Here is a 25677-nt window from a genome sequence, read left to right on the forward strand (position 1 = left end):
AAAAAACTTCCGCGTCGTCGCAGCTCACGTGACTTTTGTTATGAAGGGCTGCCCTCTGCGGGTGTTACACCGAGATCGGTGACCTGACGAATTCGGTGTCTCCAGCGGAGGTCGCCGTTATGCTTGATGATTCCCTTTGTTATTGTTTTTTCAGTGGAAATGAAACCAGTGGTGGAAAAAGTACTCAAATGTTTTACTTGAGTAAAAGTATCAATACTGCAGTGTAGAAGTACGCTGTTACAAGTAAAAGTCCTGAATCAAAAATGTACCTGAGTAAAGGTACAAAAGTATTGGCATCAAAATGTACTTAATTACCAAAAGCAAAAGTAGTAATTATGCAGAATGTCCCATTTCACAAGTTTAAAAAATGTTATGGCCACGCAAGTAATTAATTACAAAAAAATCACACAGCAATTATGATCAATAAGCTCAAAGCAATAGGTTTTGATGATACGTCAGTGAACTGGATGAGATCCTACCTGGAAGGGAGGGAGCAAGTGGTGGAAGTAAACGGCACCCAGTCCCCCCCCCTCCCTGTGACTTGTGGTGTCCCTCAAGGAAGTATACTAGGACCTTTACTGTTCCTGATATATGTGAATGACATGTCATCAGCCTGCGACTGCAAGCTGTTCCTGTTCGCAGATGACTCGGCCCTGCTAGTCTCGGACAGGGACAGGCTGCAGGTTGAGAAAACTCTCAGCTCCGAACTCAACAAGATCTGCATTTGGCTCTCTGACAACAAACTTTCATTACACCTGGGTAAAACTGAATCCATCCTCTTTGGGTCCAGTCCTAACCTTAGCAAGGCAGAGAGTTTCACGATCAAAGTGGGTGATGATGTCATCAAAAGAAAGGATGAAATTACCTACCTGGGCTCCATCTTGGAGGCAAACCTCTCTGGTAACAAAAACGCTGAAAAAGTGATCAAAAATGTCAACCAAACAACACGCTATTTGTGGAGGATTGATCGCCTAGTCAGTAAGAATACTCTGAAGATTCTTGCAGGGGCCCTCATTCAAGGTCATTATGATTATGCATGCACTTCATGGTATCACAACACCTCCAAGGCCTTAAAAACAAGGCTCCAAACATCCCAAACCAAACTTGTAAGGCTACTTCTTGGCCTCAATCACAGAACCCATCTAACCCCTGCTCATTTTGCTAGGATTGGATGGCTTAGGGTTGAGGACAGAGTACAGCAACTTGCTATGGGCCTGGTCTTCAAGATACACCACAACATTAGGATCCCCCTGTATTTGTCAAAATACTTCCAAAATGTTAATGCAGTCCATGATCATAACACCAGAGGCAGCTCCACAAATCATGTTCAACCCAGATTTGGCTCAACTAAGGGTATGAACTCGTTCTCATGCTATTCATCAAAAATGTGGAATGCCCTACCAAAAGGAGTAAAGGAGTGTAAAACCCTACTCACTTTCAAAACTGCCCTAAAGATACACCTTCAGGAGGCTGCAATTCGAAAATGGCCCCTGTCTAAGTCTTAACCTACCCCCCCTACCCCCCCTACCCCCCCACCCTCCTCCTTCATTTTCCTCTTTTGTATATATATATATATATATATATATTTATTTTTTTTCTCTCGTCATACCAGTAACCTGAAAGCTGATTGTATGACATTCTGTATAGTAGTGTGTATATCTGTCTGCCTCTTATATGACATCATGATTTGTGTGCATGGGGTTCTCATCTTAAACAAGCTTAGTGCTTAATGAGTTTCCAGTTTAGTAGACCTTGTATTGTGAATTTGTACTTCCATGTACTGTTATGTACTGTCATGTACTATTCTCATGTCTTTCTAAATAAACTACATCAATCAATCAATCAATCAGCATCGGCCGGGGCCAGTCAGGCCCAGTTTTGCAGTAAGACTGGGTCTACAAGTTGTAGTGATTTTCTACTGTTTCTAATGTTAATCACCCTGTAACTCAACCACTTGAAGCTGCTTTTAAGCCTTGTAGATGCATTTTCAATGCAAAGCATGGATTATTACCATGTAAGAGTGCAAGGATTGTTATAAATAAATGCTGATTAGGCTTATCACATATAATAGCATCTGTTAACCTTTTTTTTTGGCGGTGGTCGTGGTCCCATCCAGTGGAGTAAAGTAACTAAGGACATTTACTCAAGTACTGTACTTACTGTACTTTTACTTTTTTTTACTTTTACGTATTTCCAATTGTCTATACTTTTACTTTTACTCCACTACATCTCAGAGGCACATATTGTACTTTTACTCCACTACAATTATTTGAAAACATTAGTTGCTAGTTACTTTGCAGATATAAATTACATTATAAAACATAGATTAACCACTTTAGACCTATTTTATACCTAGGCTATTTGAAAATAGCAGATCACATTTTCAAGATTTTTCACAAAATAGCAGATCTACAAGCTCACAGAGTGCGGGAGGGTGATATACCGTATGTCACTGTATGCATTCCTATGGGCTGAGGGCGGCACCTGTCAGCAGGGCGGAGTAGGACGAAGGCTCTAAGTCCACCTGGTGGGGGCTCCTCAGTGGCAGGTGAGTCAATAGGATACAACAGCAGCGTCAACACACAAAATGTGTGTGTGGGGAGAATTAATTGGCATAACGACTAAATTGGGGAGGAATAAGGGTAAAAAAGCTAAATTATAATAAAAAAAACTGACAGAATTAACCACTTTCACTTTCCAAAAATATGGAAGAGATGATGTGTCAGTAGGAGTTCATGCTAAATTAGTTTCCCCATGAGAGCAGTCTCCCTCCTGTTGTGCCACCACAGCAAGCTTTACATTTTAACAAGTCACTATTTTCATTGCAACCACAACATTATCAACAAGCAACATGACATGAAAACATTACGATATCGCATTACAGCGCTTAATTACAAAAGAACAACAAGCCACAGACTGCCAAGAACTGTTTATTAAAATAATAACAAAACAATGCAAAAGAAAAGAAAAGAAAAAACTTTTATAATAATTAAAAAGTAAGTGCAACAGTACAACAGTACAGTTAAATATTCACGCCCACACGTCGATGACGTCACCGTCCTCCATGTCCAGCTGGGAGGGGGTCTGGCTGTGTCTGATGGTGGTGCCGTCGAAGCAGAAGACCACCTTGGGCTGTCGCTTGGCGCCGGCGTACGTGCTGGACAGGTACTGGCGGAGCACCGAGCCCAGGGCTGCGTCCTGACCAAACACACAGGAACGGAGGTAAAGTTATGTCCCACAAACCTAAAGTGGTGCTTCTCAAAACTGTTTCCTTGAAACACTCTTAAAACCCATTAAAGGGATATTTCACTTCTTATTTTTTTTGCTTGATTCAGTATTTAGATATTTGATATTCATTTTATCAGACACACACTTCCTATACAAACTTGTAACTTCAAACTCCATTTTAACCACGTTAGATTCATCGGAAACACCTGTCCTTGGTTCTGGTGACTGATATTGTCCTTCTATTAGTGTTTTTCGTTTATTTTTTTCATAAATTTTTTTAATATTTTTTGGAGAATGTAAAAATAATACAATAAAAACAATTAAATAAAAAAGGTAATTAAAAAACACGCCCCCCTCGCGTATTAGGAGGGCAGGATGAGTCACCAGAACCAAGGACGTGTGTTTTTGATGAATCTAACATGTTAAAAATGGAGTTTGAAGTTATAATGGGTTTATATACAGTAGGAAGGGGGTGTGCCTGATAAAATGAATATCAAATATCTAAATACTGAATCGAGCAACTTAAAAACTGTCTGGGGGCTCACAAAAGCTGGAGTAGACGATCAAATGACCCAAAATTTGTTTTGTAAGTGAAATATCCATTTAAGACCCGAGGCCGATATATGTGGCCGCGGACCCCCATCTCAAAATATGTTGTTCCAGGGACCCCCCAGAAGCAAAGATTTGAATTAAAAATGCTCTCTTTAAAAAATACATATATTCACACATTTTCACAATTTTTCAAAAATACAGAGTGCTGCGCTATGAGCTTGTAGATCTGCTATAGCCAAAGTATAAGATAATGGTTAAAGAGTGGTTACACAGATGCGTTCCCGGTCTTAATGGGTTGGGGGAAAAAATCTAAATGATTCCAAAATGCTTTAATTTAAAACACTCCGTGTGGAGTTTGCACGTTCTCCCCGTGTCTCCTAGGGTAGTTAATACCCTCACAAAAACCTGTATTAATCCTGGTCGCTATACCGCCTCCCCCTTGACAGCCGGGGCGCCTGATGGAGGGGAAGGGAACTGGTTGGAATAACGTGTTCTTTCCACACGCTACGTCCTACTGGGGGAAACTCCCTCCTGTCAGGTGATAAGAAGGTCAGTTGGCTCTCATGCATTGAAGGAGGCATGAGCTCGGCCCTGGGCTCCCTAGGCTGGTGGGGGGAGTATAGCGCCCAGGATCACTTAGAAAATTGGCACCGGGTGAAAAAGGGTTACAAAATTGTGGGATAAAACATTTTAGTAATAAAAAAAAAAAGCTTACATTTTTGAATGAAAGATGTGTGTTTTGTGTTGTTAACCCATTAAGACCGGGAACGCATCTGTGACACTTTTAGATTTCTTTAGGCTATTCAAAAATAGCAGATATACAAGCTCATAGATATAGCTCGTAGATCTGCTATTTCTGTAAAATCGTGAACATTTGTGCAAATCTTTGAATATACATATATTTTTTAAAGAGTTAAGGTCCTTACACACTGGGGCGATTTTTTTCATGCGAATAATACGTTTTTTTTTAAAAACCTTCCAATGCAAGCTTCCACACCAGTTTCGCGGAGCGAAAAAAGCGTCTTTTAATTATTCGGAACGAGTCCGAATTTTGCGTATATTCGCATATTCGCCGGTGTGTAACCGCCTTTAGGATTTAGAAAACATTTTTTTAATCGGCCTCAGGTCTTAATGGGTTCAAATGTTTTCAGAACCAGTAGGTGAGGTTGATACACATACTCTGTGTATGGAGTAGGTCTGCGCTGCACTCCTCTCCTTGTTCTGGATTCTGATGCTTATGATCCCGTCGTCGTTCTCGTCCGCCTCTTCCTTCTCCTCTTCGATGATCACACAGTCTGGGACAGGGGGGTGAAAACAAGGCATGATGAGGATGAGCTGTGAAGCCTCAATTAGTCTACTGCAGGGGTCTTCAATGTTTATCAGGCCAAGGAGCCCTTAGCTGAGAGAGAGATGAAGCGGGGCCCCCCCCCACCCCCACACAATTTGCAGACAGTGGGGGGAAAAAGTACTCAAATATTTTACTTAAGTAAAAGTACAGATACTGCAATGTAATAGAAATGCTCTGTTACAAGTAAACGTTCGGAATAAAAATTTTACTTGAGTAAAAGTACAAAAGTATTGGTATCAAAATGTACTTAAAGTATCAAAAGTAAAAGTACTCGTTACGCAGAATGTCCCGCTTCACAAGTTTTCAAATGAATAAAATTCATAGAAATCCTTTGAAAATAGCCGATCTACAAGTTTGCGACGCATCGTGAGCTTGTAGATCGGCTATTTTCAAATGGCCGAAATGTATATAGGGCTGAAGTGTTAATGTATGTTTTGTAATAATAATAATCAAAACCTACAAAGTAACTAAAGTTTTCAAATACATGTAGTGGAGTAAAAGTACAATGTTTGCTTCTGAAATGTAGTGGAGTAGAAGTAAAAGTATTGAACATTGGAAATACTCAAGTAAAGTACATGTACTTAGTTACTTTACACCACTGGTCACAGATTTAACTGATAGATTTCATAGACTTGTTTGACAACACTATCATCAGTGATGTGTAGCGTTGTGTTGGGTTCATGTTAATGTGTATTTTCAGACTTTTAACCCATTTATACCGGGAAAGAATCCGTGTCATTTTTAGATTTCTTTGGCTATTCAAAAATAGCAGATATACAAGCTCATAGATCTGCCATTTATTTCTAATCGTGAAAATGTGCAAATCTTTGAATATATATTTTTAAAGCAAACATTTGTACGGTAACTCAAATCTTTGCTTCTAGGGGATTCTACAATCTTTTTCAAATGTTCACGATAAAAAAAAAAATAGCAGATACAAGATACAAACAGATACAAGCTCATAGCGTGGCACTCGGTGCCGCGCTATGAGCTTGTAGATCTGCTATTTTTTTAATAGCCAAAGAAATCCTAAAATGGCACAGATGTGTTCCCGGTCTTAATAGGGTTAAATAGTCAATGCCTAATCCCTGTCACTTGCATCGTCCCAAAAGACGTGAGGCCCGGGAGTCCGTCCGTTGACTCAAGCCGTGCGTTGTATGCGACCCACCTATGATGTCAGCGATGCCGAGGCCGAGCTCATTGGCTGTGGAGTCAGTGGGCAGTTCGCTCTCCTTCATCAGCAAAAGGATCCGGGAGGGCGGGAGTTTGATCTTGACGGACAGCTCTTCCACTGCCTTGCTTAGCGGCGCAGACTGAAAACGTAAAGAGAGTGTCAATGAGGTACATAAGCCTGCTGTATATATATTAGGGCTGTTAGAACCAATTTCTCTATTCGAAAATAATTCGAATGTGAACAAAACATTTTTTCTCTTCATTATAATATATTTATTTATTTTTTATTTCCTGAACTACCAATGCGAAAACAAATGCTTTCATCATGTCACGCATGATTAACATCATAAAGTTTGAGTGCATGCACTGCACACAGAGAGTTAAGAACGTAGTCGCTGCTATACCACTCGATGTGTCTGTGTTGTGCATGCTCGGCGCTCACCTGAGTGTGTGTGTGTGTGTGTGTGTGTGTGTGTGTGTGTGTGTGTGTGTGTGTGTGTGTGTGTGTGTGTGTGTGTGTGTGTGTGTGTGTGTGTGTGTGTCTGACTGGTCACGCTGAGACACACCACGTTGGTCCAGCAGCCTTTTAAGTTTCCCCCCATAAACTTCACTTGAAAGTTACATTTAAGAAACTTTCATAATTATGACAACAGAGAAAGTTTTTATGTAACATTGTTGTTTGTAATGTAGAGGACTCCTCTACATTACAAACGACAATCATTGTTACTTAAAAAAATGTCGCTTTAAGAGGAGTTCAGCTCTGCTTCTCTCTGTCCGTGTGCGACATGCAGTTATTGACGGAGCAGAGCTGTAGCTCCGCCCCAGCCGATCTGCAAGACCACAACGCGTCGCTGATGCAAGCGGTGTAGTTCCCTGCGGTCAGTTTTGTAATAATAATCTAAGTAACTAGTAACTAAAGTTTTCAAATAATTGTAGTGGAGTAAAAGTATAATATTTGTCTCTGAGATGTAGTGCGTACAGTACTTACTTAAGTAAATGTACTTAGTTACACCACTGGTTAGGGAATGGTTTGGGTTGGACTTCAGTGCTAAGCCTTTTTAGAAAGGGCATCCTTTCCGAAAAAGGCAGAGCAAGGAATTTTTGCTCTCGCCATCTTGTTTTTGAAAGAAAGTCTTTTTGGGATCCCGTTACTCTTTAATTTTAAGGTCCTTATAATTTTACATTCTGTTTAACTAAGTCTTTAATCTAAATTCTAAATCTTAGCCCTAAGTTCTTTTTGGCTGTTTCGCCTTTCCTAAGAAAGGATTCCCCATTAGGGTTAACCATTTTCCCTTTCTTTAAAGTTTAGGTTTTTAGGCATGTTTACAAACTATAAATAAAATTGCCAGTGAACTTTGTGAGGAATGTTCACTGGGGACTGTGCATGGCAGGTACGTCCAGTCATCCTGAGTCCCACCTTAGTTGGACCGCATACCAAAAATCATCCATAGTCTCATTATAAGAATGTTTACAGGACTAGGACTCAATAAAAGATTTAAGAATACAAATATAGTTATGGACCCAACCGCGATGGAGGGGCGCAGTCTCAAGCGAACTTGAGCCACGAGAAGCACCACCGAGCGCGCTAGGGCGCGCGAGTTGCCGTGCTGAACGTTGCGAAGTTCGCTTTGAGCCTACTCAGCCCCGTCCGAATTATGTACCGATAGGCACAGAATAGTAAATGATGTTTGTGGGGACTGCGTTTGCCCCAACTGAATCTCCCAGTGACTACTGGTCAATCCTAGTGCGTCTTTCCTGGGACTGACACAATTCTTTATTTCTGCTACAGGGGTTAGGGTTAGAGTAATGAGAACCTTAAGACATTTATTTTTAAGGTCCTTATTATTTTGCATTTGTTCATCTAAGTCTTCCTAGGTCCATTGTTTGATTATGTGTGTTTTTAACCCACTTAGTCCTTTTGAAGGTTTTGAGTAGGCATTTGGGTTGACTACCCTCACACCTATTTGGGTCTTAAGCTATGGGTCAGGAAGAAGCCCCTTGTCTTCCCCTAGGGTCGTTGATGCTTCTGTGATTGTCCTTAATCTAGTATCTAGGTCAGGTGTTACTCCTCCTTTCTCTGAGTGGGTCTTTGTTCTTTTAGTTCTCTCTGAGTACCTGGTGGTCTCTTTGTGTTTCTGTGAGTTTGTTTGATTGAATTAAGAAGGGTTGGTTTGTGTGTTTCTAGTGTTTGTCATATTAAGTCCCTCTGGAAAAATTGTACCTAATCTGTTTATCCATTGTCTTTCGTTATATTGCCTTTGTCCTAGTGTCCAATTTGGGTTATGTTCTAGGCCAGAGACTTTTAGGGAATTTATGCCATGTGTCATAAAGTGTTGAACAATTATTAAATTGGTCTTCTTGGCATTATTTATATTATATCTATGCTGGTTTAATCTGGTGGCGATTGTGTTTTGTGTTTCACCCACATATTGAAGGTTACATTTGGTGCAGGTGATTAAGTAAATACAGTTTTTAGTGTTAGCTTGTATTTTTTGTTTAATGCCAAACACCCTTTTGTTGTGTCTGTTGGTCACCATTTGGATGCTTTTAAAGTAATGTGGTCTCCTGTTAGTTGGTCTATTCGTTCCTTTAAGAGTGCTGTGGACTAGATAATCTTTGAGGTTCTTGTTTTTTCTGTAGGCTGAAATGATTTTAAACCCATTTAAAAGAGTGTTTCCTCTGTTCTGGAAATTCCTTTTTATCCTGGTGTCAGCTAATTTGCTTTGTGAGGAGTATGTAGTGACCAGGGCCAGCTGTGGGCCCTGGTATTTTTCCTTTACTTCCAGAAAGGTGTCTTGGGCCTTTCGTAGGAAGGTCCTTGTGTACCCTCTTTTTCGTAGGGCGCAGAATAAGATCTTGCAGGCTGTCTTAAAATCCTGTTCTTGTGTGCAAATTCTGTGGAATCGTAGTAGCTGTGATTTAACAATCCCTGTGTAACAGTGTGGTGGGTGGAATGACGTTTTATGTAAGAGAGCGTGGGTGTCAGTTTCCTTAAAGTAGACTTTGAGATCTAATTTGCCACTGGTGTTAAACAGTGGTCCTTTGAAAATGGTTACATCCAGAAAATCAATTTTGTCTGTGTCTGTTACAAATTTTATAGCGATGGATCGGTGATGTGTGTTTAGAACTTCAATAAAATCTTCAAATTCCTCCTTGGAGTGCTCCCAGATCCCAAAAATATCATCCAGGAATCTAAAATAGTGGGTTGGTTTTAGAATACATTTTTTTAAGGCTGTTTCCTCCCACATTGCCATGTAAATATTAGCATACGAAGGAGCAAACCGTTTTCCCATTGCTGTCCCCTTTGTTTGTAAATAAAACTTATTGTTAAATTCAAAATCGTTCTTGGTCAGATTAAGGCTTAACAATTCTAATAATTCAGCATCTGGCCTTCCCCTATCCGGATATTTGTTGAAAATGTATTTCACTGCCTTCAACCCTGCATCTGTCTCAATGTTGGTGTATAGGCTGTCATTATCAATTGAGAATAACAAGGCCGTTTGTGGCATTGTTATTTTCTTGATTTTTTCAACAAAGTCATAAGTGTCTTTCACATAGCTCGGATGCTGGGTTGAGAGAGGTTTCAGGAAATATTCAGCAAATTCTGCTGTCTGATAGGTTTCGCTGCCACAGTCAGAAACTATTGGTCGGCCCGGTGGGATTTCAAAGGGTACGGTCCATGTGGCCGGGTATTTATGTATTTTTGGCAATAGATAGAAAACCCTTGGTCGCGGTGTATCCTGACCCGAGAGGTAGGCCTCTTGTTTGCTACTTATTAATTTCTTCTCTTTCATTTGTTTTATAATCCTCTTAGCTTCAATTGCTGTGTTTTTGTAGATTGGTTCCCTTAATTCTTTGTAATGGTTTTTATTACTAAGTTGTCTCTCTGCTTCAAAAATGTATTGGTATCGGTCCATAATTACTATGCAGGATCCTATGTGTTGGCATAACAACTACATTGGGGAGAAAACAATGAAACAATTCACACTCTGCGGAAGTTCAAGCTCAACTTCATGTACAAACTATGTAAAGGCAAAGATGACGTGTCATGGCGTCAGTAACGTACAGATGGCACCGTGACTTTGTGCAAGACCGAGCGGCAGCGGAACTTCAGAGTGACCTCCCGGTCGTCGTCGTTGTCGTCGTCCTCGTTGAGGGCGCATCCCGCGGTCGGCGTGGAGGGGGTGCTGTCGCCGCGTCGCCTGTTTTTTTTCAGCGGCGACGTTAGGAGGCCGGACTTCAACAGGTTCAGCTTTCTGTTCATCTCACTGACAGAGAGAGACGGGAGAGAGAGGGGGGGAGAGAGCGACATGTGGAATTTGTTACTTAAGAAAAAGTATCAATACTGCAATGTAGAAATACGTACATAAGTCAAAGTCCGGAATTCAAAATTGACTTGAGTAAAAGTACAAAAGTATTGGTATCAAAATATACTTAAAGTACCAAAGTAAAAGGTATTCATTACGCAGAATGTCCCATTTCACAAGTTTTCAAATGTATAACAATCTTTTGAAAATAGCAGATCTACAAGCTCACAATGTGTCGCACCGCGACGCATTGTGAGCTTGTAGATCGACTATTTCATAATGGCCGAAATGTATATAGGGCTGAAGTGGTTAATGTATGCTTTGTAATGATAATAAAAATCTACAAAGTAACCAAAGTTTTCAAATAATTGTAGAGGATACAATATGTGCCTCTGAGATGTAGTGGAGTAGAAGTAAAAGTACTGAAAATTGGAAGTACTCAAGTAAAGTAAAAATACCTCAAAATTGTACTTAAGTACAGTACTTGAGTACCGGTACATTTACTTAAGTTACTTTCCACCACTGCATAGGGGTTAGCCCGGTAGTTCCCAAACAGGTCACCAAATTATGTTAGAGGGTCCCCAGATGATTAATTAATAAGCAACATTGTTTTCTCACTCGACGGTTAACAAACCAACATGTACACCTGTATAAATGTATACAGGGTATCTGCACATTTCTAAAGTGACAATTGAATGACTTTTAAGACCTTTTTAATACCAAATTGGCCAAATATTATGTAAGAGGCAAATATTGTGAAAATAGCCGATCTACAATCACAACGCCGTCGTGAGCTTGTACTTCGGCTATTTTCACAATATTTATCTGTGGAACCGAGTCAAACTAAATGTAATGCCTACAATTCCAAGTGCTTGTGAGGGTGGGGGGGGGGTCCCCAGTTCAAATATGATTATTTTGGGGGGTGGGTCGTGGCCTGAAGCGTTTGGGAACCCTTGGGTTAGCCTATAAATCAGTGGTTCTCAAAGTAGGGTCCAGGGGGGTCCAGGGTTCGAGGGGGGGGGGGTCCAAGGGTAAATATTTAAATTAGTTAATCAGTTAAACCCTATTTATAGAAATTAGTTAATCAGTTAAACCCTATTTATAGAAAATCAGTTAAACCCTATTTTTTAGAAAATCTTTTCTAAAATAACCGATCTACAAGCTCTGATCTACAAAGCTCAAAACGCAATGAGCCTTTAGATCAGCTTTTAGGCAAAAGAAACGGTGAAACACTTGAAATATTCTTGAAAGATTTTAACGACACAAATCTTAGTGGTCCCTGGTACAAAATATTTTTCTGTGGCCAGAAACATATCAATTTGGGGTCCTTGACATGAAAATGAGTTAAGAGGACCACTGCTATAACTAACCCGGTCTTTCCATTTAAAAACTTATTTGGCTTGGCATTTGTTGGCTCTGACATTGCTCCTGGATACTGTTAACTTGTATATACAGGTTGTACTGTATAGACCACCCCCTACCATTGCAAGTAAAATTTATTTTATATAGCACCAAATCACAGCAGAATGTATGTAAAAAGGCACTTCATACAGTGCAGGTCTTGAATGTTGACCTAATTTATGGTGTGAACTATCCCTTTAAACCCTCTAGACTTGGTAAACTGGATCCGAGTTGGCTGTATATTTGGTCTGCTTTTTTCTGTCTGCACCAAATCTCTCTTAGCCAAAGATAGCCGATCTAAGTAAGCAGCTCACAATGGTTGTACAGTTCAATCTGTCATCAGGCTTCTGGTTCATATATGTTTGTATAACATAAACTGCTAAACATTGTGTAAAAATGTAAAAAATAAAACATATATTAAGACAAAGAAACAAAGTAGCAAGTTATAGATTTGAGTCTATGGGCCCTATCTTTTACCATTTTGAAAAACATTTTAAAATAACTCAAATAGCCGATCTACAAGCTCACAACGTGTCGATGTAGATTGGCAGGTTGAACTATTTTAAAATGTTTTTCAAAATAGTAAAACATGGCAAGCAAGACCATGCTTGCTTGCCATGTAGAAGTAGAAGTAGTGGACCCTACAGCATTTCCTTAGCAATACTGTATTATAAGAAAGGTCTGTTGTAATAAAATAATCTTCCAGGTAAAGTATCATTTATAGTCGGACGTAAGGAGACGTAACGAGCGCCAGCGCTCCTTGCGTTGTCGTTTTTGTCTCCCCCTCCGTCACTTACGGCTCCAGGATTTCCGTCCGTGCAGTCGACATTCACCGTCAGGCCGACGTACGTTCGTTTGTACGTTGCCTGTAGCGGCCTGTAGTACCAGTGGAGCCCGTTGGCAGTATAAGGAAAAAAAGTTTTCCTCGGGCCCTCTTTCTCCAAAAAAAGACCCACGTTGGTTGGTGGAAGTACTTGAGTAAATGTACTTAAGTACTTAGACCCGTCGATCCACGGTCTGTGACAATATATAGCATATATAGCACAGTGCAGTAGGGGTCGAAACTCACGTTTTGTAGACAACCATTGTTTTTGTCTAGTTTGTGGACTAGTTTGTGTCTTTTAATGCGTTGTTTTGGCTAGATGCTACAATGGTAGCTTCATGTTGTTAGCTGCGCTGATGCCAGCAGGTTTTGTGAGAGAAATAAGCAACCAGGTCTATGAAAACAAGCCCAAAAGAATCGACTAGGATATAGCAGCTCTATCCAATCCAATCCACTTTATTTGTATAGCACATTTCACAACCAGGGTTAAGGGTTTACAAAGTGCTGTACAGAAAATCATGCAAAATACAAGCTAAAATATGCTAAAAACACAGAAAACACCATCAAAAACACAGAAAACAAATAAGACATAGACCACAGAAAACTCTCAAGCAGGGTTAAAATGCCAAGGCGTAAAGGTGTGTCTTAAGCCGAGATTTAAAAGTCTCAATGGTGGGGGCCCTTTTAACATGGGGGGGAGCGCATTCCATAGGGTGGGGGCTATGGCAGCAAAGGCTCGGTCGCCTCTGGTCTTTAATTTGGTCCTTACTGTGACCTCGAGACTTAGCTGGCCAGCAGACCGCAGTGACCTTGGGGGGGTATCTACAATATATATGTTTGAGAATCATTGGTTTAAATAATAATTGGCCCAAATAAGCAACTACACTTTAGAAACAAGCCCAAATAAAACCGCAACCACCAATACAAAATTGCTTGTTTGTTTACAAGCAACTTTACAGAAAAATAAGCCCAAAGTCGCTTATAGTAAGCAGACATGGCAACATTATGGGTACCGGTACATATCCATCTAGTGGATGAATAGGTGTATTACGCCTGTACACTTTAAAATAAATAAAATAACCCCTAAATAACGTGAGCGACTATGCATGCGTCCGTAAAGAACGGACGGAATCCCTCACCCCCTGACGCACGTTTTAGACCCATGTAGGGACTATGAACGGGCCTTAACTAGTTTGGCATAAAACATAACAGCATGGGTTCCATGTGTATCTGGGACTTCATATGAACAGTCCAACCTCCATTAAAGCAGCACTAACTTTCCTCTTCTACCCCAGATTTGAACCCGGTTTCCTGCGCAAGTGCTGACATTTTTACCATTGAGCTAATAGAGCCGGCCTGCTTGCTCAGGGGATAAATTGACCATCAGGTCAAAATTCGTGTCACATCCTGTGTCTAGGTGAGACATGACCTTTGACACAATCTAAATGTCTCAATAGAAGAGCAGGGAGACCAAATACAACCACCCCAATTATACAAGTTATATTGTATTAACAGATTGGACAAAATGACAGTGTACTCATTTAAAAAAAGTTACATATTAGTGAGGCTTTAACTTCCATTATTTAATATATACTATACCATACCCGTGGGGGGATATGCGCACATGATTTGGCCAGCGAACACGAAAACGCTAATAAACAGCTGACATTTGGGGAAAGAGAAAAACGGGCTTCGCTGTTCCGTGCACACATGGTAATAGTCAATGGCTGTGTGCAAATTCGGATCAATTACTCCAGCCACTCACCACCCACAGAGCTTTGTCGAATTATAGGAGGATATAAAAACGTGAAAAAACGACGAGTTACTTCCTTGGCCTATTGATGACCAGCAGCAGTTTGTGAGATTAGCCACGGGTGACACAGAGAGCCAGACGCACAGAGACAGACCCATTTCTAGACCGCCTCCTACAGAGCCACGGCGTGTAAAAAAACAAAGTTGGTGTCTAGTGACGGCGTGGCTTCCCTGTGGATCAGTGACGTCTGCCTGAGATTTATCCTGGACAGACAACCATACAGACAAAAAGACAAGGGCCCCTGTTCTAGACCCCGTTCAATCCGGGAACGCATCTCTGTCATTTTTTTTATTTCTTTGGCCGTTCAAAAATAGCAGATCTACAAGCTCATAGCGCGGCACCGAGTGCCGCGCCATGAGCTTCTAGATCTGCAATTATTTTTTAAATTGTGAACATTTATACAAATCTTGAACATGTGAACATTTGTAACTCAAATCTTTGCTACGGGGAGGGGGGGGGGGTAACAAAATATTGTACAAATGTTTGCTTTAAAAATATATATTCAAAAATGTGCACACATTTTCAAGATTAAAAATATACTGCAGTTTAAAAAAAATAGTAATTGCAAGCTATAACTACAAGCTTGTAGCTATAACTACAAGCTCGTAGCGCTTGCAGATCTGCTGTTTTTGAATAGCCACAGACATCTTAAAATGACACAGATGTCTTCCCGGTCTTACTGGGTTAACGGCTTGCCCTTCTGTAGAGCTAGGCTGTAAAGATGTGTGTGCACTTGATGAAAAACCCACAGCGAGCTCACGACTAAACAACAAAGACAAAACAAAAAACACAAGAGGAAAACAACTCCATCAGGAACTGAATGCAGAAACAAAAACAGCGACTAACTTCCCTGTGGACCTGTGATTTGACCACTCGTGGCCAAATATGGAGGGACAGCCAGTGGCGGAGAAAATACTCAAATTTTGTACTTAAGTAAAAAGTATCAATACAGCAATGTAGAATTACAACATTATACAGGTAAAAGTCTGGAAAACATAGTAAAAGTACTCATTATGCAGAATGTTCAAATGGCCAAATGGACAAAATATACATAGGGCTGAAGTGGTTAATGTATGTTTTGTAATAATAATCAAAATCTACAAAGTAACTAGCAACTAAAGTTTTCAAATAATTGTTGTGGAGTAAAAAGTACAATATTTGCCTCTGAGATGTAGTGGAGTAGAAGTAAAAGCACTGAAAATTGTAAATACTCAAGTAAAGTAAAGATACCTCAAAATTTAAATAGAGTACTTGAGTAAATGTACTTAGTTACTTTACATCACTGGGGAAGATGTTAGATTAGGAATTCACAAAATGTGAAAAATATTCAGGGGCTGAATCCATCCTAGCGTGCACACACAACATTTGGTGCTGATCTGTCCAGTGTGGGTTGGCGAGGTTAGCTGTGGACAGAGAGACCCTCTTCTAGCTGCAGTAAGAACCAGCATTGGCAAACAAACAACCAAGCCAAACACAAGTTAAACGATGTTGATTCCACCGCATCCTTCACACGGTTACCTCATTCTATGTTGTGCAGCAGAGCAAGTGCATGGTTGGTGGTTTACAATTAGCCTGGGATCCAGCCTGATTCACTACGTTCGGCGGATTTGTTTTTTTCTCACTCCGTTTCTCAGTCTGGAAAGGCTCCCATCTCCTCCCATCTCCAAGGGAGGCGGGACATGCCATACGGCTGAAAACGAACCGTGGCTTCTGATTGGTCTGTTGTGCGGGGCGGGACAAAAACACCAGTGTGATTCGTTGGAACAACATCCAATCAGCAACGACGTTGCCTACGTAACATGTAGTTCCAGTGTGGTTCTGCAAAACGAGTCAAATAGGAGCCTTTCCAGACTGAGAAGCGAAGTGAGAAAAAAAAAAGTCAGCGGAACGTAGTGAATCAGGCTGGATCCCAGGCTAGTTTACAATGACATTTAGTCCCCGTCTGACCACGGACAAGGAGGGCAGGGAAATCACCCACTGGTCAAAACTGGATTGTAGATTTCAATGTTGGATACCCACTCTATTATTTTACATGCAAATTGTCTTTCCCCCATTCTATTTTAAGTGACCTTGAATGGAAAATTTTAACAAAAGATTGAAAAAGAATAAGCTAAATAATATAATTATTTACAGGTATGACAGAGCGGAGAATCCCTCCATCCCTTCAGCACATTTGACCTCAATGAGCATACTCAACTGTACCGCAAGGACTGGACTCAGATACACCAGTCTGCGTTGGAATGGCCTGTGCGTGATACTTAATGCTTACTCAGCTGCCCGAATGAGAGGATGGGTCTACTACCCGTTAACTTGACCATGCCATACAGAGACCCATCTAGGAACATAGAAGAAACCATTACAATGGATTTTGAATATTGAGCCGATTCTGATTCTTTACATATTATATTTACGTGTTCGTCAATATTCTTCACGGTGGTGAAGTGGGATCCTCAATCAAGAAGTGCTGAAAGAACTCCTGCGTCTTCCTCTTTTCCGCCAGGTCCTGCTTCGTACGGGACCTCAGAAGCAAAGGAGCAAATATGGCGGCCAGAATGTTGACGTCGAGTCGATTGAACGCAGAGTTTTTCAACAGCTTTCGGAGAAAGGCAGCCAAATAGCCGAACACATTCTTATGGGACCGGGGCAACATGGAGATAACCTTCTTACACTCACTGACATTAGAGCAGCACTCTAGGCACTGCCTGTAGGAGGAGTAGGGCACCACAGGCTCCGGGAGGGCGTCTAGGAAGAGAAGCAAAGCCTCGGCCACCGAGTGGTTACTGCCGGGGAGAGAATCCGGCACACCCGTGTCAAGGCTATCCCTTATTTCCCGAAATTCCCGGCGGAGCCCGGGCTGCTGAAAGAGGTCCTCCTGATTGATGGCACGGCGAAGCAAGTGGTCCACCATCGTCCTGATTTCTTTAGGTACTTCCGGAGGCTTGTCGGCGATTGTCGCGCTCTCGTCCACCGACGATTCGCTCAGTCCGCGGATAGTCTCCCGAGGTGTGCGCTGGATGGGCTCCCTCAGCTGGCACAGCGTGTGGATGGAGCTGCCGTAGCAGCTGGGAAGGTAGTTGCCCGACACGGAGACGAAGTAGTCCTGTCCCCTTTCCAAGTGGAGCACCAGGATGTCCTCGATCTCCTGCCGGCCCGAGTTCAGCTCGGTGGCCGTCGACCGGTTGACAAACACCTCCAGGTCGACGTCCATGTGACCGCCCTGAGCGATGAAGCCCTTGTGCGGAGTGGCGGTGAGCCACGGCTTGCAGTAGGCGGGCTCGTCTAACTTCTGGATGAACTCAAACTGACACGGGACGCGCCCGTTGTTGTACAATCTAAGCGTGTCCGCCTGGTGCTGCATGTATTTCACGTCCTTAAAGTGGAACTCTTGCTTGGACAAGGTTATGGACGGAGTGCACTCCGCCTCCATCTTGTCTATGGAGCGTACAATCTCTTCAAAGGTCTTCTTGTGGGCCTCTTCGTCCACCACCTTGATGCCGATCTCGAGCAGGGAGCTGACTGGCTTGTGATCGCTGGCTTTCAGGGTCATGTGGCTCTGGTACTGCAGTTGTCTGATGTTCTTCCCTCGCCACAGGATCCGATCGCACCAGGCAGGCACCCGACATTTCTCACTCGTGTCCCACTGGTCAGAGCCCGTGTTGTATTTGTAGGTGGGCTGGAAGTCAATTGCACCCTCGGCGAAACCGATGAACGCAGCCTGCTCATCAATCTGCCTCTTCAGCTGGTCAAAGTTGTGCAGCGTTTCAAAGTCCTTCTTAGTGATTAGATTCTTCACATGTTTGACATCGAGGTCACTAATTCTGTAGTTCAGGTCCCCAACCCACAGGACCACATTGTGCTTCATGATGGGGAGGGGGGCCCGCATGGGGTCAAGGGGGTGAAATTGGAGACGGCTGCAAATGTCCTTGTAGTCTTGGTTGCGTCTCTCACACTCGATGTGGGCCGATAAGTGTGAGTTGACCACACAGATGTTGGAGTTGTGAAAGCGAAAACGTATCGCCACCGCTCCCTTGTTCCCCATTCTTCCCATGATGCCGGTGCCAACGGACTCAGCCTCCACTTCAGAGATGACTTTGGCGTGTTCCTTCTTCACGTAGAACAGCAGCATCATGCCGACCAGACGCACCAGCTTCACTAAAACATACTTGGCTTCGGGGTGCAGAGCCTCGAATACCGCCGTCATCCACTCGGGCTCTCTGGGCGTGTCATTGAAAAAGAAAGCCGCTTTGCTCAGGTCCAGCTCCTGGAAACCTACGGCGTACATGTCAGGGGGGACGGGACTGCAGCCGAGCCAAGGACGGAGGCTTTCCCTCGGCGATTGACCGTTCACATTGTAGGTACCGAGGAAGAAACTGAAGTTCTCCAGGTACGTGTAGCTGTCTTCTTTTTTCTGCAGCTCACATCTGATGAGGTGGTTGCGAAAGCCGCTAAACCGTGGCATGCCCAGCATTTGGGCTTTAGACGGCGCGTGGCTGGCCGGTGTGTGGCTGGAAGGCGTGTCACCGGACGAGCGCACCGGCATGCCCAGCATTTGGGCTTTAGACGGAGCGTGGCTGGCCGGTGTGTGGCTGGACGTCGTGTCGCCGGACGGGCGCACCGGCATGCCCAGCATTTGGGCTTTAGACGGCGCGTGGCTGGCCGGTGTGTGGCTGGACGTTGTGTCGCCGGACGGGCTCACCATGTCTTCCCTGCCTTCAGGACTCCCTTTGCCTGGGCTCTCCGGCCCGGACTGCTTTAATCCACTGTCGGCACCGACGTGCTCCTCTAGCGATCCCTTTTTGTCCGTCCTCAATGGTTTTCCCGTTTTCCGGTGTTTGTTGATTTTGGTCAGAGTCGCCCCGAGGGGAGTGAGGGCCTGTTTAACGACTCTTTTGCGGTAATTGCAGAGCCACTCTAACATCGGTGCCTGCGAGGGGGACTTGCAGACATCACTCCAGGCCCGGTCGCTGAGAAAAAGGCGTGAATGGGAACCAAAAGGGAGTTTGAGCTCTAGCTCCTGCTCCCGGAAGCTGGTGTCAGCGTCCACGACCTCTAGTTCATCCAGTGGCAACACTTCCACAACAGCGAATTCATAGGATACTGGAATGATGTCCTCGAGTGACACGTCAGTGGCCATCCTCCTGTGGTTGCACGCAAAAAGCCTGTGGGGACGTGGGGGAAATAGACAGACCTTTATGTCATCATCGGACAAACATTGTCTGTAATACCACACCTGGTGTGAATGAGCGTCTTCCACAGGACACAGCGACTTCTCTCCGTTCCTCACACCCGCAGACCTGCCGTGACTCTTTTTATTCCTTGGGCGTTACATCACTCGGTTAAGCCCACACCCTCTCATCTGACAGCCATGTATAATAGCCAATAGGAGAGTTTGGACTGGGTCGTGTTATGACAATATTGATGACGTCAGTTTTGCCCAAATATGGAGGCACGGCAGGACGATGGGTGATGAATTCACAAAATTTTAGTTTTCACAAAACCCATGAAATATGCAAATAGAAACAAGTCCATTAGTTAATTATAAATGTGCCATGAGACGAGTTGGCTGGCTGTGTGTAAACTTAGGGTTCAAAATGAACAAATTTAAAGTAAAGTTAGGGGTAAAGTTCTAGCCCACCACCACAGAGACTATGCCGGACGGGGAGGGTGATCGGTCTTGCTGCACTATAGTAACTCCTACAGATTGGCCAGAGCGCCCGTTTGACAGGGGTGTGGAACTACTGGAGGAGCAGGGTACCCACGGTCATGAAATTCCTGGAAATATTTTGAAATTAGAGAAAACTTTTTCCAGTCCTGGAAAAGGTTTGGAATTTATCAAGGGTTCTGGAATTTATCAAGGGTCCTGGCAAAATATTTGGCTATGCATGTGTGTTTTTGTATAACATTACACGAAATATGTAACATAAGTCGTTTTTTGCCGAACGGGCTGCGTAATTGCGGCCTAATGTATACCGGACGTGACAAAAATAACAGATAGAAGCTCACAACGTGCTGCAGCGAGATGCGTAGTTAGTTAGTAAATTTGGCACGAAATTTGGAATGGAATTAAATTGTATGCTTTATTTTTGCAACACTGCCTGTCTTTGGGCATTGCACATAGGAGTAAAAGAGACTCATTATTGCGCTGAATGATTGTTATATAGGCCTGGAAATTGGGTTAAATATTCTGGAAAAGTTTTGTAAATTGGTAAAAATGTGTGGGAACCCTGGAGGAGGAATAGCATGTTCATCTACATCAGGAGTCTTCAACAGGGGGTCCAGGAACCCCTGGGGGTCCTCAGAGTTACTAACAGGGGGCCCCGCCAAAGCTTTGTGTGATAGGAGCTTCAACCCTCGCATCCCTATTCTGAGGTGTTGTGAGCTTGTAGATCTGCTATTTTCGGCAAAGAGGTTTTTTGGTGTAGAGGGGGGAAAAGAGCAGACTAAGTACAGAGCCAACGTCAAGTTTACCAAGTATTGAGGTTTTAACTAAGGGGTTTAAGTGTCTGAAAATACACATTAACATGAATCAAACATATTAATAGAAAAGATCATGTGCAACTGCAAACAAATGTACACAACACTGATATAGTGCTGTCAAAAAAGTCAATGAAGCTATCTATGAAAAAGTTTGATCTGCAACGCAGTTTTATACAATATGTAGTGGGGGTCCCTGCTCCTTGGTCTGAAACATGTTGAAGACCCCTGCTCTATCATACAGTACATCCTCAAGGTCAAACTCCTCACTGTCAGGTGAAAAGAAGTGGCCTCGACTTCACACGTATTGCAGGAGACGTGGTTGGTTGTCTGTACTCTCCCTAGAAATAATGGTTGGAGTGGCAGTGACGAAGAACTAGAATACACAGGGAATCAGGAATGTGTGCAACAATTCAACAGGGAAAAAGAAAAACGGAAGAGAAAATTGCAGCTAGCTAGCAAAAACGGAATGCAATTGAATTGAAAAACTAGAAGAAGGCTAATAAGTTATAAACTGTGCACTTTTTTAAGCTACTACTGCTGGTTAACTTAACTGAAGTACTCCACACACACATACACACACAAAGCTTTCCTGAAAGAATGTAGCCAGTGCAGCAGTGTTGGGAAAGAGTGCAGGCTGATATGAACATGCAAAATATGAACATGCAAGCGAGGAACAAACGTGTGTACATTTCCTCTTTGGCTGGCCATTCTGGTGTGTAAAACAAATAGGAGTTCCTTCCTCACTAAATGTTTTTTTATTTCCATACAATAAATGTCTGTTAGTGATTCTGCCTACAGTGATACTTTTGTTTAAAGTGGTGCGGCTGCTTATGTGACAAGAGAGCGAAGAGAATGCCACGTGTGTCTGTGTGCACACACAACTGCTTATGCTTACAGGACCAATCAGGCGGGTAAGTCAAGTGAAGCGATCCGGTGTCGAGTGCATCAGACAGCCGGCAAGTGTATAAAATCATGTCAAATAAGCAGCATTTTCAGTGGAAATAAGTGAGAGTTGTGGTACCTCCGTAAGCTTAGAGGCAGTCACATGCCAGAAAACATCAGATCTATAAGCTATAAACGATGCTTTGCAACGCAACGTGTTGTTAGCTTGTAGCCCTTTTCCTTTTTTTACACAACACCGTTGTGCTACAAAGAGAGCAGAGGGGGGGTCTGCAGATTTCACACAAATGTCATTTGAATTGACTATAAACGTTTTATATTTGTCTCCCAGTCACTATATGCATTTGCTTTGCGGAATACAAACGCTGCTTGGCCAGGAGTCAGTGAGTTGCTTCCCGGGCCTGCCTACGACCGACAGACCTCCGCCGTGGAGGCACAAGGGGGCTATTGCCTCCTCCCCATGCCCACCAGGGGAAGCTCCGCCCCGGGTAGTGGAGCCGGGCGGCCCCTGGTCCATGCCCGGGCGTAGGCGGGAACCACTTTGTGCATGTCAAAAGTTAAATTCGGAATGAACGCTTTGTGTCATGTAAACGAGGAATACTTTCATTCAGGTTCCATGTAAATAGTTAGGGTATAAATCTCTGTTCGGAATGAGTTCATTCTGAATGAATAAATATTGTCCATGTAACCGCAGCTAGTGTAGTGTCACTTTGGGGGAATCTGCAGCACTCTGCTGTAAAGTCGTACATTCAGTGGTCATGAGGTTCCACCTGCTGGCCATCTGCTGTGACTTCCTGACTTGTATTATCCCCCGCTGGTTTGTAGGAGGTGACGCAGTTTGTAGTCAGTGTTGTTACACTTGAAAAGGTTTGTAGCTATCACCTTTCGAGACTGGTTCAGGAATGGGGGTTTGATAGCATTGGCTGTTTGGGGGCAGAGTTGCGTCGATCAAGGCAAGCGCTACATTATCCAACTAGAGCAGGGGTCTTCAACGTTTTTTCAGGCCAAGGACCCCTTAGCAGAGAGAGCTGAAGCAGGGACCCCCCACGACATAATTGTATTGTGTTGCAGATTAAACCTTTATAGATACAGTAGATTCATAGACTTGTTTCACAGCACTATCGTCAGTGTTGTGTTTACACCAAACCTCTTCACCGAAATAGCTGCTCTACAAGCTTACGATGTGACAACGTTGTAAACTTGTAGGTCGGCTATTTTTGGTGGAATGCTCCCACCAGAAGAGGTTCAAGTGGTTAATGTAAAAAAAAGAAAGTTCCTATCACAAAGATTAAAACAAAAATAGCAGATCTACAAGCTCACAACGCCTGGCGTTGTGAGCTTGTAGATCGGCTATTTTCAAAATCTTTGCCACTTATATTTGACAATTTGGCCAACGTTTCACCAGCTTTTATTGTATAGTTTACTTTTGAAGCAGTAATGGTCTCTTTCTTTTTGAGGTAATAAAAAGGTCATAAAAGTCCTTAAATTGTCACTTGGGGACCCCCCCCCCGCAAAGATCCCCCCCCCCCACAGGTTGAGAACCACAGCCCTAGATTACTAGAAATGTCCAAAAGAATGAACTCCAGCAGAATGAGGGCCTCTCCAACTCACCTAACCTTCCGCCGATTGGCCCGCGTGGATCTTGTATTGGGACTCCCTTGGGGCGGTGGTGGAGAGGGCGAGCGGAAGATAGTGGTTACCCTGCAAAACACGAGAGAGAGAGAGAGACAAATTAGTGAAGTATTAGAACCCCTAGCTTCAATCTCTTCCTGCCCTCAAACCAATCAGTTAGACTAAACATTGTGTGTGGTTGATATATACTTAACTATAAAAAAAATATATATATGTTTTTCAAATTGATTTCAAGATTTTGTTGTTTCTTGTATGCCTAAAACCGTTACTTTGTTATTATTCTTTAAAAAAAACATGTTAAAGTAGTGAAAATAGCCTATAGCCGATCTGCAAGCTCACAAAGCGCCGCTTTGTGAGCTTGTAGATCGGCTATTATCACGACCTTGGTGCTGCATTCTTGTCTGTTGAAGTTGGGCATTAATTTACGAAAACATAAAAAGTTAGAGATAAAACTTTTTTTTTTTGTCCGATTGCAACGACCCATACATCTGTCATGGGACAGGAGGCTCTGCTGTATTGAGAAGATGAACTATACTCACGGCTGGATGGCGACCGTGCGTGGCTCCTCGTCCTCTGAGTCAGTGAAGATGGCAGAGCTGTCTGTCTGGGCCGTGGTCTCAGGCAGCACCACGTCATCTGTACGCTTAGCTACGGCAGCTGGCAACAGGATTCAATCAATTCAATATTATAGATAGTTCACATAAAAGAAAAACTAGTTTTCTATCGATTAGTCACCCCATGGAATTTTTTTGTTTTTGTCGCATTCCTAAGCCAATAATTTGATGACCAGTAGGCAGCGGTTCCGGTAGGAGACTTTGTGTCTCCTACCGGAACCGCTGCTGGTCATCAAATTAGTATTAAACGATATTCATGAATTCAAGTCTCCATGACTAATCCACAGGAAAAAAAGTCATTTTGGGGGTGAGCTATCCCTTTAACCCATTAAAACGCTGCAAGCTTGTACATCTGCTATTTTTGAACATTAAAACAAAAAAATCTTGAAGGTGTTTGCATTTTCTTTTACACAAATCTTCTCTTCTGGAGGGGTCCCTGGCACAAAACCTCTTCACGGCCACAATACATATCATTGTGGGTGTACCTTGGCACGAAACATACTACTGATTCGGAAGGCGTTTGTAGAATCGACCTCGGGTGTTAATGGGTTAAGCAAACAGCATCAACATTTCCTTGTCATGGCACAGTACAGGTCTTCTAGTATCTGTCAATATCACACACACACACACACACACACACACACACACACACACACACACACACACACACACACACACACACACACACACACACACACACACACACACACACACACACACACACACACACACACACACACACACACACACACACACACACACACACACACACACACACTTTTGTTTGTGTTCATAAAATCCTTACCTGTAGTGTCATTCTTATCCAGCTCAACAGGCTTCTTATTGAGATCCAAGCAGCTGAACACCTGGAGATGAGAACAGTCTACTGTAAGACTTTGACACGCATACAAACATGAAATCAATTATTTGTACAAAGAGTGAGGTAGTGATTGTTGTCATGGTATGCGTTTCAACAATAGGGACTCAGTCAGTCTGAGTCAGGAATACTCTTTATAATGATGTTTATCCCACAATTTTATAACCCATTTTTTCAACCAGTGCCAATTGCCTATGTAATCCTGGGCTCTGCCAGCCTAGGGAGAGCCTATAGAACTGAGCTCATGCCTCCTTCAATGCATGAGGAGCTAGCAAGCCGCTTCTTATGAACTGACAGGGGGGGGGGGGGGGGGAGTCCTAAATACCTAGGGGGGCTTTGCATGGGGGGGGGGGGACTCCTCGCGCCCGCAGAAAGGCAGAAAGACAGTGCAAACACCAGGTTGAAGTTCATCCATGACCGTAACAGACCGCTATGATCCATGGCTGGCGTTTGTTTTCATTCTTATAAGACCAGAGACCGCATGGCTCATTTGCATATCCTCGTGAATATATTACGCGTACGCAAATTAGCC

At 43.0% G+C, this 25677-nt stretch overlaps 1 protein-coding gene and 1 pseudogene across 2 annotated transcripts in view; both read right to left on the reverse strand.

Moving 5' to 3' along the window:
• Window positions 1-2915: 2915 nt before the first annotated feature.
• The window catches only part of nfatc2ip (nuclear factor of activated T cells 2 interacting protein), a 32183-nt gene continuing 9421 nt past the window's right edge, over window positions 2916-25677 (reverse strand). The window contains exons 4-10 of the mRNA XM_080446473.1: window positions 25074-25134; window positions 24194-24311; window positions 23634-23723; window positions 10368-10569; window positions 6297-6441; window positions 4960-5075; window positions 2916-3198 (exon numbers count right to left, since the gene is read on the reverse strand). Coding sequence (XP_080302599.1) covers window positions 3031-3198; window positions 4960-5075; window positions 6297-6441; window positions 10368-10569; window positions 23634-23723; window positions 24194-24311; window positions 25074-25134 — 900 coding nt within the window. The 3' untranslated portion in view covers window positions 2916-3030. The remainder of the gene's footprint in view (window positions 3199-4959; window positions 5076-6296; window positions 6442-10367; window positions 10570-23633; window positions 23724-24193; window positions 24312-25073; window positions 25135-25677) is intronic.
• On the reverse strand, window positions 17074-20001 carry LOC308098646 (type II inositol 1,4,5-trisphosphate 5-phosphatase-like; annotated as a pseudogene). Its single transcript has 3 exons — window positions 19994-20001; window positions 19342-19804; window positions 17074-19150 (listed from the first exon to the last, which is right to left on the reverse strand). The product of its transcript is annotated as a type II inositol 1,4,5-trisphosphate 5-phosphatase-like (transcript).

Source organism: Gymnoscopelus braueri (genome assembly GCF_963280865.1).
Source record: "Gymnoscopelus braueri genome assembly, chromosome: 13".
Lineage (NCBI taxonomy): Eukaryota > Metazoa > Chordata > Actinopteri > Myctophiformes > Myctophidae > Gymnoscopelus > Gymnoscopelus braueri.